This window comes from the organism of the source record quoted next, unplaced genomic scaffold, assembly GCF_019419815.1.
Source record: "Pyrus x bretschneideri cultivar Hongxiangsu unplaced genomic scaffold, Pyrus_bretschneideri_v1 Contig33, whole genome shotgun sequence".
Taxonomy (NCBI): domain Eukaryota; kingdom Viridiplantae; phylum Streptophyta; class Magnoliopsida; order Rosales; family Rosaceae; genus Pyrus; species Pyrus x bretschneideri.
The window spans coordinates 5,250,295-5,266,034 of record NW_025999646.1 but is presented as its reverse complement, the minus strand read 5'-3'; the positions used below and the strand labels follow the sequence as shown (position 1 = coordinate 5,266,034).

The following is a 15,740-nucleotide window of genomic DNA, read 5'->3' as shown; positions in this document are numbered from 1 at the left end:
CTTTTTATGAAATATGATAAACCGCTTAAATTAATAAATAATGATAGAAAAGGGAGGATCGACAGGTCTCTTCTGGCGATGGGGACCTAGTGCTCTATCTCTGGTTGAATTATTAAAACTAGATTAGAATTGAACTAATTAATTACGAAAAAGCAAAGCAATATAATATATGTGTAAGAAGATTGAAAGTGGGAAGTGAGAATGCCTTAAAGAAACAAGGAAAGTAAAGAAAAGCTCAAAAGAGTGCTCCTACTAGTAGTCCATTACTGAAACATCGTGCTCATCGCGTGGGACCAGATCATCACATCTTGCTGATTACTCTAACTGATTAAGCCTCCTCTGCCTAGCTTAGATACTAACATTATATTCATCTCTCCGTTGAAATTGAAATGAAAGGAAATAATGGAAGATCCCATTAATTAATTGATTCCCAGTTCCCATGTCCTCATCAATCATGATGATTTCCTCCACTTTCTAAGGTGAAGGTACATTCTCCTCCTCCTTCTAGTCTAGGCTAGGCTAGCAATTGCAAAGCTACTTGATTATCTGTATGTCATCCACGTGTCTCATCCTTTACCGTTTGTTACATCTCTCGCACTTGCAGTTATGAAAATTTTCAATGTTTCGAAACACAAGATGATACATGTATTATTATATAATTAAAAGAAAATTTTATTTTTCAAATATCTTTGTATGTATATGATAACATGTAATGTACTAACTGAATTTCAAACACACTGAATAATTCTCTGCAGTCGCGCTGATCGGATTGTCATGCCTTCCCATTGTCGGTTGCTTTCAGGGCCAGACACAGACAAGTATTCTCTTCTCCCCCACTTTCTAGTCCCGAGTCTCAACCAACCATGCATCCTCCTCTTAAAAGGGAGGAGCGCGAAAAATATAAAACTTGTTTATTTACCAAAGTATCTTATCGAACGTTTAGTAGATTTGTTGTCGCTAATTAAATCATGTGCCTACATGTTAACAGATATCAATATATATCGAAAGAATATGTCAAGTGTTGTCGATCCAACTTGTCGAGATATGTCTGGCAAACATTACATTAAACACTTAGTATACACAAAAATGACTCGTACCAAACATTTAGAGAGTTCTAAGAAGATTTTCATATGTATATTTTTCAAACTCCGCCCCTCTCTATATTGTACCAGTACGAGAAATTTTTTCTAGTGTCAAGTATTCAAACAGTATTTCATGTTATAATAATATATTCTTTTATGTCCCTCCACTTGTATTTGAATTCTGAATACGTGACAAATTTCTCCACCAACGCAATTGGGATATTCTGCGTATATATTATTTTGGTTGGTGCTATCCACACACATTTTTACCTCTTACGCACTCTTCACTCACTTTTTGACCGTTAAATCAAATGAATTGAAAAAAAAAAATCAAAAAACAAAAGTTAATAAAAGACGTGTAGGAAGTAAAAAAAAAAAGTGTAAATAGCACCATCCATTATTTTATACTCACTCGTACGTGTGCAATGTAATCGCTCTTTGGCTAACTTTTACTCCATAGCAAATAAATTGCATGAGATACATAATGAAGGTCTAGACATAGCCCTTAACTGTGTTTTAGTCCTCCAAAGATTAATATTTTAAAGACTATTTAGGGTTAAAATTTTCATCTCCAATTTTGTTGGGCTATATTTTACTACTCTTTATATTTTATTACTTTTGGCCTGGGTCCAAACTTTGGCCTGATTGTTTTAGCCGAATCCCCTTTAACCAAAGAATTGAAGAACGGTTTTGTCAATTTTAAATCTAAATATAACCTATAACATTTGGCTGGAGATAATCTTACATACAATAATTCTAAAGGCTCCAGGGCCGGCCCCGCATGATGATACATATAATATCATGTAAATTGTAATCAGATTAGAGAGCGCAGGGCCCCATCCATATGTCCCTTCAATCTCTTTATTTGAAATTAAGATGGATGAGCCAACTGCTAATTATTCGTCAAAGAACCATATATTATACATGTGTGTGTGTGTGTGTGTGTTAATTGTTCAATATATATATGTTAGTTGTTCAACATTCAATTATATTATGACAAAGACGGAATGGTCGTGATATCAGCACTAAAGTTAAAGCTAGGAGGATTAAGGTACTTGTTTTGATTAATTAGATATTGTTATATCATTGCCCATGTTATCCAAAACTAATATTTTTCTTGTTTAATTAATTGCTAATGCAGCATGGCCCCTCAGTCCTCACAAATTAATATTAATCACTTCATATTGTTCACAACTAATTACTTATTACTCTAACAGAGAATATTGGAGACCAACTTGATGGATCGTCAAAGTGCACGTGCATGCGCAATTAGTGTGGTGATGTAAAAAAAAGGCACTGGTGGTATTAGTCAATCTCTACTCTCAGCATAAATTTATTCCAAAAAGAAAAAGGAAGGACCTCCTTACATGTTTACTATTTAGCCAACACCTTCAGTTGGATACACCGCACCGCCTACGCTTGTTTGCACTCGCATATGTTCATGTATAATCACAAAACAACTGGCCTTAGGCACTACTTCAGACCATCACCATTTGCATGTGTATTAATCATCAGCCACAACAACAATCTTCATCGGACGGATCAGATTAACCTCTGCAAGCGGAGAGCACATCCCCAATCAGCAGCCATTGGATTAATCTCTTGCGCTCCCATCCCATTGCTGGTAAACTGGACTGGACCCTCGAAACGCAACCGAACACAAAAAAGTATTTCACCAGAATTCCCCACAAGAGCAATAACCATTCTTGAAATGGTGAAACCTGTTTGTATCCCTAACGATGATTTCCCTTCCCCTACAACTTGAACTAATCTTCATAAAAGCATGGCAATCACCACAAATCCTAAGATTCTTCATGATCCTGATAGGAGCATTGGAAGGTAAGCACATCAACCCAAAAGTAAGAGCAAGTTTCTCACTGTGGTGCCTCAAAAGTTCATGCTTTCTGCTTTCACCCACGCAATGAAGGTCATGTTCAGTCTCAGCCTTGTACCCCATTATCTTCAATTCTGTCACCAAATCGTCCAATTTTGAATATATCTCATCAATTCTAGCATGTTTCCTCTCTCCAACCATAAATGAGTGAACTTTGTCCTTTATTTCAATCCAACTCTTCCCTCTCTCTTTCTTCAACTCGCTTTCTTTAAGAATCTTCCTTGTTCTCGCAACTTCCTCCCACTTCTTATTTGCTGCATAAACATTTGACAGCAAAATATGGTTTCCTGCATTATTAGGTTCTATCTCAGACAAATGCTGTGCTGCGACCTCGGCCAAGTCAAGATTTCCATGGATCCTACAAGAAGCCAACAAAGAACCCCACATAGAAGCAGTAACACCAAACGGAATTTTCTGTATCAGGTCATAGGCTTCAATAATCAACCCTGACCGACCTAAAATATCAACCATGCATGAATAGTGAACAACATTTGGTGACACATTGTGCTCTGCTATCATGAGGTTGAAATATTTCTTTCCACTTTCAACTAGTCCCATATGACTACAGGCAGTTAATACCGAAACATAGGTTACTTCGCTCGGGAACACACCCATCTGCTGCATTTTCTCAAATAAGATCATCACCTCTAGGGAGCAAGCATGTCTAGCGAACCCTGAAATCATGGCATTCCATAAAACAATGTTCCCCTCGCTCATACCTTGAAACACACTGTATGCTTCTCTAATGCTACCACATTTTGCATACATGTCTATAAGAGAGGAAACAATAAATATATTCAAACCAAAGCCAATTTTAGATAAAAGAGCATGCACCTGCTTTCCTTCAATGAGAGCTGCCAGACCTGCACAAGCACAAATAGCAGAAGAAACTGTAAACTGGTTCTGTTCTAACCCTATCCTTTTAGCTCTATGGAACAACACCAAAGCCTCTTCAAAAAGCTCATTTTGCACATACCCGGCAACCATCGAACTCCATGTAACATCACTCCTCTCTGGCAAAGACTCAAAAACAGAGCTTGCATCCTTTATCAAACCAGACTTTGCATAAACATCAAGCAACGCGGTTCCCACATAGACATTTATATTCATTGCTAACTTAACAGCAAGAGCATGCAGTTGTTTACTCTCAAACACAGCGCATTTCGCAGCACAAGCACAAAGAACACTTGAAACGGTGAATGCACTGAAAGTGTTTCCTTGTCTTTGCATCTGCAAGAAAAGACCAAGAGCTTCTTGTTCTTCCCCATTCCGAGCAAGTGACCCAATCATTGTATTCCATGAAACTAAGCTCCTTTCAGGCATTTCATCGAATGCCTTGCCGGCACAATCAAGTAAACCACATTTGGAGTACATGTTGATGAGCATATTAGAGGTTAATGTGTCTGCTGTTAATCCGAAACGTATGATGTGTGCATGGCAGGCCTTCCCTTCCGCGGGTGCACCTGTTCCTGCACAAATTTGCAGGATTTCATGAACAAGTGGAGGGTACGCGTCCCTCGCCGCCTCCGACCCAACAGTTACAGGGGACTGTTGGGGTCCATTGGCGATGGCTGACAAATATCTGTAATAGTTTCGAACAGGGCAATAGATTCCCTCCAAGTTTCTCCTCCTCAAGGTTCTCATCGATATCATAACAACGCTTCCAACAAGGTCATGGTCACGGTCGGTCAAAAGCTTTCGAAACGCTCATGGAATTCGGATCCTATGCTTCGGGGCTCCTAAACCCAGATGAGATTTTGTTAATTCAAAATTTCAAAAATAAACACAAGTGCGCAATGCATGGAGAACAAAAAGGTCAAAGGTCCATTCTAATTTCCTTCAATTGAGATCCTCTCCACTTGAAAACTTCCAATATTTTTTTTCTAATGCGCATACATCACATTATTTACTCACATGAAACATTGCTACTCTATTAAGGAGGGAAATTATAGACACGCATTTTTCTCCTCCCATCCGCCACTATTTAATCTCGTCTGTTGTTTTCATTTGATTTATTCAATTGATGACCAAAAAATAAAGAGAAATGTGAGAGAGGGTAAAAAGAATGTGTGAAAATCAGCTCCATTAATCATAACGCAAATGATTCATTGGTAGTTCAATTACAAGAATACACAATTCGTGAATAAAAAAACAGAATTCACATGCAAATTATAAGCTGGCTGGTTTCACGCTACAGCCTAATGCATTAAAATGTGCAGCAATCCTCAACAAGTTTCGAGTCTTTAGCAGGGCTACATTGCGAGGAGATACCAACAGATCATCTTACTACAAAACCAGGCGACTCCCTCCACCCGCCAACCCGCATCAGCATCTCACAAAAGACTTCCTGTCAGGTTAATAATAATATACCAGCATAAACCACTTCACATCAGATTGAGAGGGATCAAATAAATGACCTACCTAGCACTAGCACTAGCACTAGCGGCTCCCCTAACATTAACTGACATGGAGATTATGGATCAGGCCATACCAATACTAAGAAATTTGTTGATTAAATGTAACTCTTTTCCCATTCACAAGGAAGCAAGACCATATAATCTTTTCGAATCTTCAAAATATTGTCAGACCCCAAATAAGAACAAAAATCCATCCACCGAGTGCTTGCCTCAATCAATCACCAAACAAATCATCTTCGTCATCGTCAATGTGACTTGAGTTAGTTCCATGGTTTACGCTTAATGCCTTCCCATCAGTATCTCTACTTGGAGAGGGTCTTCTACCACTCGAGTCCACAGAAGAAGGATATGCCCATGACGAACCCACTTTGCCAGAAAAAGATTCTCCATAAAGGTCATCATAAATCCTACCCTTTGGAGCAGTCTTGACTCTATTTAAGACCTCCTGTAATTTTTCAGTCATGCCTTTTTGGGAAGAATTGCCTTCCTTGACATATAATTGTTCCTTCCCTTTGGGGATTACTGTAACCTGCACAAGGGATTCATATTTCCCAACAAGACTTCCTTCTTTTACACCTAGTGGACCCGGTTCAGTTTCTACGTCCACACCGTCTGAAATCCCAACTACTTCAACCAGCTCTCCTCCAACTTGATCCCTGAATGATACTCTTGCCTTCCTAATTCTCTTAGAGGGTCTCTCTGGCCGCTGGTTGTCTTGTTTTGCGCCTGCTGAGTCACTAGACTCGCGGGACTTAGCCACTACGTCGGGGTTGGTCAGACCATGACGATTTAGAAGCGTATTATAGGCCACAACAGCATCTTCATCAGATGGATCAGGAGGTGGTGGCAGATTAACCTCTGAAGGCGGTGGAGGACGAGGAAAAAGAGCTGCATCATTCTTTCTCAAGACATAAGTTCTAGTTGATGCAGCAAATCTCAAAGACTGGCCCACTTCAAGTTCAACAGGGGTATCTTTAGTCACTCTTTCATTTGCAACAAAAGTACCATGTGCAGACCCCAAATCAATTACATATATGCTGCAGAAGGGATAAAGCTTGTAAATGGCTTCGGATCACAGAAACCAACATCATACAACTACTTAACGCATGGGAAATAAAAAAACAATCGCCTGCACACTGTCATGAGTATGAACGGACACGGACACGGACATGGCCATGGCCATGGCCAAGCAGTATAGTGAAATAGGTGAATCCATGAAGCTCCTAGATGATTAATTGAATCATGTGTTTGACGGATCAGGTCGTAGGGCTACTCTGGCATTGCCTAAAAAACCACCCTCTTTCTTAAATATAAAACCATAGAAATATTAAACAAATCCAGCTCTATGATCTGGATGTAAAGATTAAGTTAGTAGATTATTGTTCTGTTACCCTTTTCTTTACAAGTTTTGAAGAGAGGCTAACCCAAACTAGAACAAACTTTCACTTGGTCAACAAAACCAACAGCACGCAATTGAATTAAATAGAAAGAAAAGGAAAAGTGAGAGAAAGTGTGGCTGACCTTCCATTCTTGTGAGGAACAACAACAGCATGCTGGCGGGAAACGGACTGATGATCAAGCACAAAGTCACAAGTCTGAGATTGGCGGCCAAAGATGTTGCGACGCCTATCAAGGGCAATGCGATCAAGAACCTGACCATCCTTGAGAACCTCGAGAGAATAGACACCAGGGCGGGGGTCGATTGCCCAGTCAGGGGGCCTCCAAGTGGACTGACCGGCACCAAGCTGAGGGAGATGGTGCTGGTGGGTCTGACCCAGCTCCACGAGGGGGGCGGCCTCGGGCGGTGCAAGAGGGAGAGGGAGGGGGGGTTGATGTTGATGGGAGTGTGAAAGAGAGGGCTTGGGATTGGATTTGGAAGGGGAATTGGGATTGGGATTGGAATTGACGGAGAAGGGTTCCAAGGACTGAGCTTTCTTAAATCGATCAAGGCCCGCTCTACCGTACATGATGTCAGTATTCTCGGGATTCGGAGTGAAATTTGCAAAAATACGAGAAGCTTGGGACCTATTATCCTATTATCCTATCCTATAGTATAGGCTATAATCTAATTCTTATTAACCCGAAAGGAAGATGATCATCTAATCTTAGCAATCAAAGTTATAATATGAGAACGAATGCCGCCGACCGAATGGTTAGCGAAAGCAAAAGCAAAATTTAGGATTTTTAAGAGACTTACGTAACGTCGCAGTCTCAAACTCTCAGCTGCGAGGCGGAGGCGGAGAGACTTTCGTTTGGGGTAGAAAGGAAGTGCAGAGCGGAAACCTACATTGGAAGGGGCAGAAGACTGGACACTTGCGATTGGAGAGGGCGAACTCAACCCAAAAGCAAAGGCGCCGCCCTCCTTTTATTTATTTTTATTTTTATTATTTTCATTTTTTCAAATATATTGCAATGTTTGGGGGAACAAAAAAAAATAAATATATATATATATATATTGCAATATTACTTGATGATGTATTTGGTTGGTTTTGTGATTGATCCAATTTTGTTTAGGCATTTTACTCTAGAAGGGAAAACACAAGCGTTTAATCCCCGCTTGGCATTTGGGTTTAGGGTAATAATCTTTTTTATAGCGCTAATAATAGTTTAGTTTTAAATAACCAAGGAGCTATAAATTACAATTCCTCATCTCAAGTTAACAATTGACACCGGAAGGAAGCAATGAAGGTTCAAGTTATACAAAATGGTTCCTCTACAAGCTTCAAACCGTCATGTACATATAGCCACATCTCTTCAACAATTTCGTATTGCTATTCATAATTCAAACAAATACAAATGAAATCGGTACAAGTTTGAGCTATTCTAAAGGAATAAGCACCGCCAGGGCCACCACCACCAACAGCGAGGTGCGCCTGCTGTTCGGCTAGAAACGGCAAGACCACAAAAACCTAGACCTGCCACTTCCATATACACTAGAAGGTTATTGCATAACCTGCACCTGTTATTCACAACCAGCAACTACCAAAAACCCCTCCTCCTCCTCCTAAACTAGTCCAGGATTCTGTCCCAGAAACACTAAGCACTGTCTCGTCCAGGACCACGGTACTCCCTGGAGCATCAACATACACACTTACACCTTCACATCCACCACATCCATCATACATATGTTACCGCCGCACCTCTGCAAGCCAAAGCTTATAGACTTTTTCATTGTCTCCTAGCTGGCATATCACCCAGTCAAGCTCAATCCAAGCTGTCATATCAGCACTCTTCGTGTCAAATGTCTACAATCCCAGAAATGCACCCAATCCACCCACTATATCGTGAATTCCTTCTCAACTACACTGAAGGTGTCCTTCAGGCGATCTTGCAGATTCTTAAGCACGTTTTTTGTAATTCTTTTCTGATGCCGAGTGCTTTTGAGCCACTCAACCCCAAAGTATACTTTTACCTGGCATCCCTTTGGTGTTGAGGGCAAATCCTCGATTTGGTATCGAACGTGAAGCTGCAAATTGTGAAAAGGGACTAGTCAATCATGTAGTGAAACTAGTGACTCAAGGGGGACACATTTACAAATAAGGATTATTAAACAGAATTCTGCATAAGTTCAATGTCATCCATACATTGAAATAGTCGCCAAGCGGTACTGCATGGAGGGTCGAGACCTCTTGTACAAGCCAACCATTTCTATCAGGGAGTCGGGATTTTTGCTGAGTACTAGTCACCTCTCCTCTATATTGGGACACACGTTTATCAAATCTGTAATATATTTGCCTCACACAGACATCGCCCTTCTCTGATTCCCATGGGGTATAAGAGTAGTTAAGACAACCAGCTTTCTCCATAACTCTACGGTCCAATTCACCTCCGCCAAATAGCTCTATGAAGAAATTTGTCTATTGTCGCCAACAAGACAAATATAATGGTCAGTCGAGAAGAAACTAAAATAATTAGAACTCAGATGTGCATATAGTCATGAGTACCACACACAGCAAATAATCTAGATGAAAGCTATGCTATTCTGATTCCATGAGACAGGTTCAGCAGAAGGGGACAAGCGAGTTGCAGGTGTATTCTTAGTTCTAATAGAGATGCACTGAGAGAGAGAGAGAGAGAGAGAGAGAGAGAGAGAGAGAGAGAGCTCACAGGAACGGAATGAGCTGCAGAATAAACCTCAGACATGCTGACATCATCAAGGCCCAAGAAAGACCCACTCTCTTCAGCTTGGATCTTGACATCGGATTCTTCTTCAACTATTTTCACCTTCTGCTCAGGACTCAAAGACCTAGCCTTCCAAAGAGCCATGATTGTCCTATTCAGAAACATCAGATGTTGTGAGTCAAATCTTTATGTCCAAGCAAACATCAATTGTTCAGAAAATGGTGTAAAGTCAGTGTTGAGATGGGTTACTCGTGCAAAACCACCACCAAGCAAAAGAAACGAGCAAGGAATGGCAGAGATCTAGTCTAAGTCAGAAGAAGGCAAGGGCAGACCCAACATATGCCAAACAAATGATATCTAATAATTAAAGAGAGAACAAGATCACAAAAATTAACAAAAAAGTTTCTACTTTGTTGAAGTGAATGCCATGGTATTCTAGGAAGTCCTTCGGGTACCTGTTAGCTACATTGAAAGATACAAAGGACTGGAAATGGAACTTGAGCCTGCCTTCCTCATCTTGTGTCTTTGCACCATGTCTTGCATCCATACCTCTACCCTGCCGCAGAGTCATGACTATAATTGGACTGCCCATAGATGACAGAGTTGGAGGTACAACTTGAATATCCTCTATATCCTCCCACAGGAAGAAGAACTTTGTCTTGTGACCAAATAAATTTGCATGGAAACCAATTATTCTTGCAGAAAGAAATAGGCGGCCCTGTATGGGAAGAACTGTAAGATAAGAAATATAACTAACATATAACAGATAATGAGGAGCAAGAAAAGGTTGCATGCTCTACAAGTATGGCTTCAAGAAACAAATAGAAAGTTTAATGTCAATAGGAAAATTTCAACAGGGTGTATAACCATGTTAACAGCACCTGCAGGGGCATTTTTCGTTTCAAGTGACAGGTAAAGTCGTTGATGAGAAATTCCTCTGGTGGAAGCCCAAACAGTTTTTGGAATGCTGAATTTGTTTGAGGAGACCGCACAGTTATCTAGAATAGTTTTCACTAACAATCATGAGTAATAACATATGAAAGGTATGTAGAACACTACTGAAAAGGGAATAGAAGATAAAGAACACAGGTAATGTGAATTTCAAAATAATGGACCGCTATACCTTCTTTCCCACCTCCTTCTCCATCTTAGTTAAAAATTGATTTACGACGTTGCCACCTCTTGTATTGTTTAAGAAAATTCTCAGGTGGAGTTTTGACTGGCATGCCTGAGCTAACTTTCCTTGAAGAGGAACCCACAAGTCAGCTAAATCTGATATATTAGTTTTTACAAAATTGATTTCAGCATGGCCCAGAGAGATAGCTTCATCAAAAGGTCCATCAAAATCATAAACTTCCACATCCAACACAGAAGGAGGTTCATCCATTGCATCAAACTCAAATATTTCTGCAGAGACCAACAAGAAATAAATCAGACCAAGATTTAGTTTATATAAGTTGCATAATCTAGACATATTCTAAATTTTTGATTTACATTATTGTTAAAATATGCACCGACATATGTATTTGGAAGAAGTATAGATTTAAAACCAAACAAACAACACAACTCAGGTCAAAGGAAAATCACCATTCCATGTAGGATCGCATTTCTGGAACTTGATTGAGCTGGTTCTAGTTTTCCCATTGCAAGTGAACACCACGTATGGATCAGAAAACCCACTCGAATCAACAGCTGCTATGTTACTTCCTTCAATCAATGCAACAGTTAGCAACCAACCATCTCCTTGGGCTTTGACTCCATGATCACTGCCTATAAGACACACAAAGATGATACTGATAAATCATATTCAAAACAAAAGAAATAACAAGATAAACATATGGACATCAAGAAAATTTGGATTTTGAACAGATTAGAAACAGTTTGAAAAATGCACGTCATTGTGTTCTCCCCGTAGAAGAGAAAAATAATTGCTGAGCAAGAAGCAGCGGTAAAAAAATGTAGTTCTCTAAAACATTGGAATTTGTGGAGTAGATAAAAAACCTGGCATGTATATTGATAGTGATAATGACAAGAATGAAACTAATTGTTTGATGTAAAAGGACACACTGTCAACTAGAGAAAGGCAGAAGCTAAGTGTATGTTACTATTTAAAAGCAAAAGCAAAAGCAACCACTAAAAGTGATGTTACCGTTTTGTGCTCTGGCCTGCATGAAGCGTGAGATCAACCCCAGCACCCTTTCTCCTTGAAGAACCAGGACACCACAGACGATGAATTCACCAATTGAATCCGGCAAGTCAAGCCCAACAAATTCCAGCCCTTGAATGGTGCTGGGTTGGGCAAGCCAGATGTGTACAAACATATACAATCCAATAAATAATGTGGAGATCACAGTGAAATTGGCAAAATACTGGACTGCCAGCTTCCAATCAGACTGGGGTTCAGCTTGCAGTGATGCCAAAACCTGATCCTTATTGGATCCAAGATCCTTTGAATCGACTGGCTTAACATTCTGAGACAATATAGTAGCATAGTGGTCAAAACTTTCCTTTAAACCTTGTCGAGCTCCATTTTCTATCATTCCTTTCATCATGGTGCTCTGCAGAAAATTCATCCGCCAGGATATTACCAGACGTGAAGATTGCTCTCCTGATGGCAGCTCGGGGCCAGGTGTTATGCAGTAGAGCAACTCCGTCTTAAAAGTTCGCCCATAGGGAACATCAGGAGTGCTTACGCTTGCTAAAACTGCAAAAACCTTCCCGTCGGCTTTGAGATACGTTTGGTCCTCAGTTCCTTTGACAGCCTTTATCAACTTAGTTGCAGCCTTAACGTATGTCACCACTCTTTTGACGCTCTCGGTGCTGGTATCTAATTTCCATTGCCCCGGATCCAATTCTGTAGTTCCCTGCGCATCTGCCACCTCTTTTTGAAAACCTGAATCTGTTGAAAATAGTAATGTGTTTAGGTCTTGGGGTGGAGTGACGTACAGTTGATCCACAAGCACTCCTCCTGGTAAGTTGGTTGGGGTTTCACTCTCTTGATCTCGTGACTGTATTGTTTTCATCAATTCTTCAAATGTAGCGGAAGAGGACTGATCCTCAGGGCTGCTCTCACAAACTTCGGATTTAGCAGTTTCAGACAGCTCGGACAAGTCCACTCTGCTAGAGGAGGCTGAAAGCAAATCTGGATTTTTATTGAATATCTGAGCTATGCGACCAGCAAAGGTCTTCTGAGAACAAATCTTTTCTTCCTTAAAGTCCTTAAAAGATGCTGTTTCTTCTGGTCTCACTCTCACAGGAGAAGCTGATTCTGAAACACCACTGAAAGACCTTGAAGGTGATTCACTTCCTATGTCACCACCCTCAGAAGCCGAGTCCACGAATGAATTGTTTGAAGAAAAATGTATTGCAAGAAGAATCTCGCCTGTCAGGAAGAAAATCATACGAAGGAATATTTTAAATTAACTAACTTGGGGACAAATCCAACCACAATATGACAAGTAGCTAGAATTCACAAAAAATGGGGTATTGGTATTGCCTGTCAGTAAGCAACGCTATCATTCCAAATTTGGGACAAGAATCCCAAGTTTTGTACTTGAAAAGCATGAAATGTATGCATTTGGATTTGGAGACTAGTGCATCGGGAAGTATGAGCAATTTTAACAAGAAAAAGAAAAGGCAAGTAGGCACATTTAATTTAGCAGAAGAATGTAAGAGTAGTACCGCAATCCTTGTTCTTGGATTTTTTACTCTTGGGGTGGAGAGGGTGCCAAGCAGTTTCAAGGGACTTGTTGCGGGCATCGAAGACTTCGGAAACAGGGATGCGGACGTAGCCAACGAAGTCGTCGTTGAAGTACTTGTCCTCGTCGAGGACAGAGATGACGAGCTCGTCGTTGAGGTCGTCGACCCTGAAGGTGAACTCTTCCCCCCAATAGGGGTTTAAGGTCTTCTTGACCACTTTGGTCCTGAGCTTGTGCTTCCCCAGCTGCACCTTCACGTACGGATCGCTAAGGCCGTTGAGATCCATCGCTGGTAGATCCCGAGCCCCCAATACTTGAACCACCAGCTTCATCTTTTCTTTTGTTTCTTGTGATGTTCTAATTCTATCTAATCTATCTAACCACCACAATTCAATTCATGCAGCAAACCACAACCCACCTACGGATAAGAAAAGCACCACAATCCTTCCTGCCCGCCTGCCTTCCTTTCGTATTGTATTGGATTGTACGATGTATGGCAATTTACAAATTGTGAACAAAACAAAGCCGTCAGTCAAAATTGATTCTTGTAACCAAAAGGGAATTGTAAATTATACGAACAAGATAAAAGGAAAGACATCAAAATTTGAGGACGAAAAGCTCCGACGACGACGACGACTTCTTGTCACGTAATGGTAATGCGGGAAGAAGCAATCGCCTGATCTGATCTGGATTTCTTTCTGAATAATACGCAAAATGAAAGCTCACAGGTCATACAAAAGAAGAAAACAGATTGAAGGATTGAATGACTGAAGGAGGAGATCGGGACGAGACGCTACAGGAACCCAACGGTTTCACAGCAAGGAACAAAGAGACGACGTTTTTTTGTTTTTGGGATAAAAGAAAGGGATGATAAAAAATGGAAAGGGAAGGGAAAGATGGGGAGAATTTTCAATTAAAAGTTGAAATCTTAAAAGCTGAGAGACTTTTGGTTCAATTTCATACTGCACCTAGGATATTTGACTTTCTATTATTTTCTTAATTAAATCGTTTTTTAATTTCTCTAATTTCCTTTTAAAGAGTGGTTTGTAATAAAATAGATTAGGAGATAGTTGCCTTCTTCTTCTATTGTATCGTGAAATGATTAATACTGTTTTTTAGTTTACTTCCTTCTTAGTTTCCGCCGATTTTATTTGTTTAATTGCACCAATTTTTGGAGGATTTTGTCTCTCCTTGTTCTGAAATTTGTACTGCTACTCGAGTTCACGTTGCCACACAGTATTACGATGATATTCTTCATCACTTGTAAGTAAAATGTCTTAGATTTGAATTTCATAGATAACAAATTCGATACCAAATTAGATTGTCCATTATGTAATTTAGCCGAACTTCTCATATCTTTAATGTAAAATACATCGTTATACTAAAAAAAAAAAAATCGCATTTTAGTACTTCAGAAACATCACCATGCATAGCAGCATAACAGAAGCATTGCAAGCTTGATCCTACATTTTCGTAATTTTCTAGCTAAGCTAACGCATTGGAATGAAGTCGACCCGGTCACGCGTGATCAATGTCCCAAAAGGCTTTATGCGCATGGAAGGCAGAGGCCTAGTAAGCATTTAGGCGGGCGCTCGGCGGTTTTTTAATTTTAGTTAACTTCTTAAACCAACTCCAATGGTGGGCTAAAAGCCAAATTATTCCTCAAAATTTTCCCCCAAACCCACTCCAACCTAAGGGGAAAATTGGGGCTAAATGCTAAATGCTAAACGAAGGCCAAATTCCCCCCAAAATTTAGCTCAGAAATCAGAGTGGACTCCACCCAATATTTATCGGAATTTAAATTTTTTTAGATTAAAATGTTTATAAAATTAATTTACGATAGTCTACATATTTATTTATTTTTTAAATTTAATTTAACAAAAAAAAATAGCCTAAGTTCATTCTTTAATAATCCCGGGCTAAAATTTTAGGCTAGAACGGTTGGAGCAGAAAAGTTGTTTCTGGGCTAAAAGCTAAATTTTCCGGGCTAAAATATTTGGCTTTTAGCCCAACCATTGGAGATGGTCTTATATAACATATAAATAAAAATGTTTATCTATATTTAAAAAAAATACATAATTGTATTTAGATACAAAACTTACAAAATAAAATGACATAAAACTTGTCAAGTACTATAACGTATTGAAAGTTTAAAAGCATGGGGAATAATGAGTGTTGATCAAGTACCTAATGAAAAAATAAAATAAAAAATAAAAGTTATTTATTTTTGTTTTAGCTGAGAGTCACGACCTAGGTGGGGGTCTAACTTATCTAAACACTATTTCTTTTTCTTTTCTTCTTTTCTTTTTTTTTTTTGAACAAATGATATTATCTGGCTAAGACTCACAATGGGATGAGCTTGCAATAATGTTGTTCAAATTCATTTTTGACGATAATTGAACATAACACCTCTCACTTACAAATAAAGAGAAATACCATTAGAAATAAATCATAGTTGCGGCCAACCGCAATCATCACCTAGTAAATCAACAAAATCTCTCTTTCGCCCTCAAGTTTATATACTACG

At 39.5% G+C, this 15,740-nt stretch overlaps 3 protein-coding genes across 3 annotated transcripts; all 3 read right to left on the bottom strand.

Annotated features, from left to right (window-relative positions):
- Positions 1–2,355: 2,355 nt before the first annotated feature.
- On the bottom strand, positions 2,356–7,050 carry LOC103963710 (pentatricopeptide repeat-containing protein At5g04780, mitochondrial-like). Its single transcript, XM_009376559.3, has 2 exons — positions 6,915–7,050; positions 2,356–4,715 (listed from the first exon to the last, which is right to left on the bottom strand). Exon 2 carries the CDS (start codon positions 4,627–4,629, stop codon positions 2,755–2,757), a length of 1,875 nt encoding a protein of 624 aa, XP_009374834.2. The 5' UTR covers positions 4,630–4,715; positions 6,915–7,050; the 3' UTR covers positions 2,356–2,754.
- LOC103963713 (protein phosphatase 1 regulatory inhibitor subunit PPP1R8 homolog) lies at positions 5,043–7,746 on the bottom strand. Its single transcript, XM_009376562.3, has 2 exons — positions 6,915–7,746; positions 5,043–6,430 (listed from the first exon to the last, which is right to left on the bottom strand). Exons 1-2 carry the CDS (start codon positions 7,358–7,360, stop codon positions 5,608–5,610), a joined length of 1,269 nt encoding a protein of 422 aa, XP_009374837.2. The 5' UTR covers positions 7,361–7,746; the 3' UTR covers positions 5,043–5,607.
- A 323-nt stretch (positions 7,747–8,069) lies between these two features.
- Positions 8,070–14,138, bottom strand: LOC103963712 (C2 and GRAM domain-containing protein At1g03370). Its single transcript, XM_009376561.3, has 9 exons — positions 13,197–14,138; positions 11,665–12,897; positions 11,103–11,285; positions 10,639–10,922; positions 10,397–10,513; positions 9,971–10,233; positions 9,501–9,666; positions 8,978–9,250; positions 8,070–8,859 (listed from the first exon to the last, which is right to left on the bottom strand). The coding sequence occupies exons 1-9, from the start codon at positions 13,543–13,545 to the stop codon at positions 8,671–8,673; spliced, it is 3,057 nt and encodes a 1,018-aa protein (XP_009374836.2). The 5' UTR covers positions 13,546–14,138; the 3' UTR covers positions 8,070–8,670.
- Positions 14,139–15,740: the final 1,602 nt, after the last annotated feature.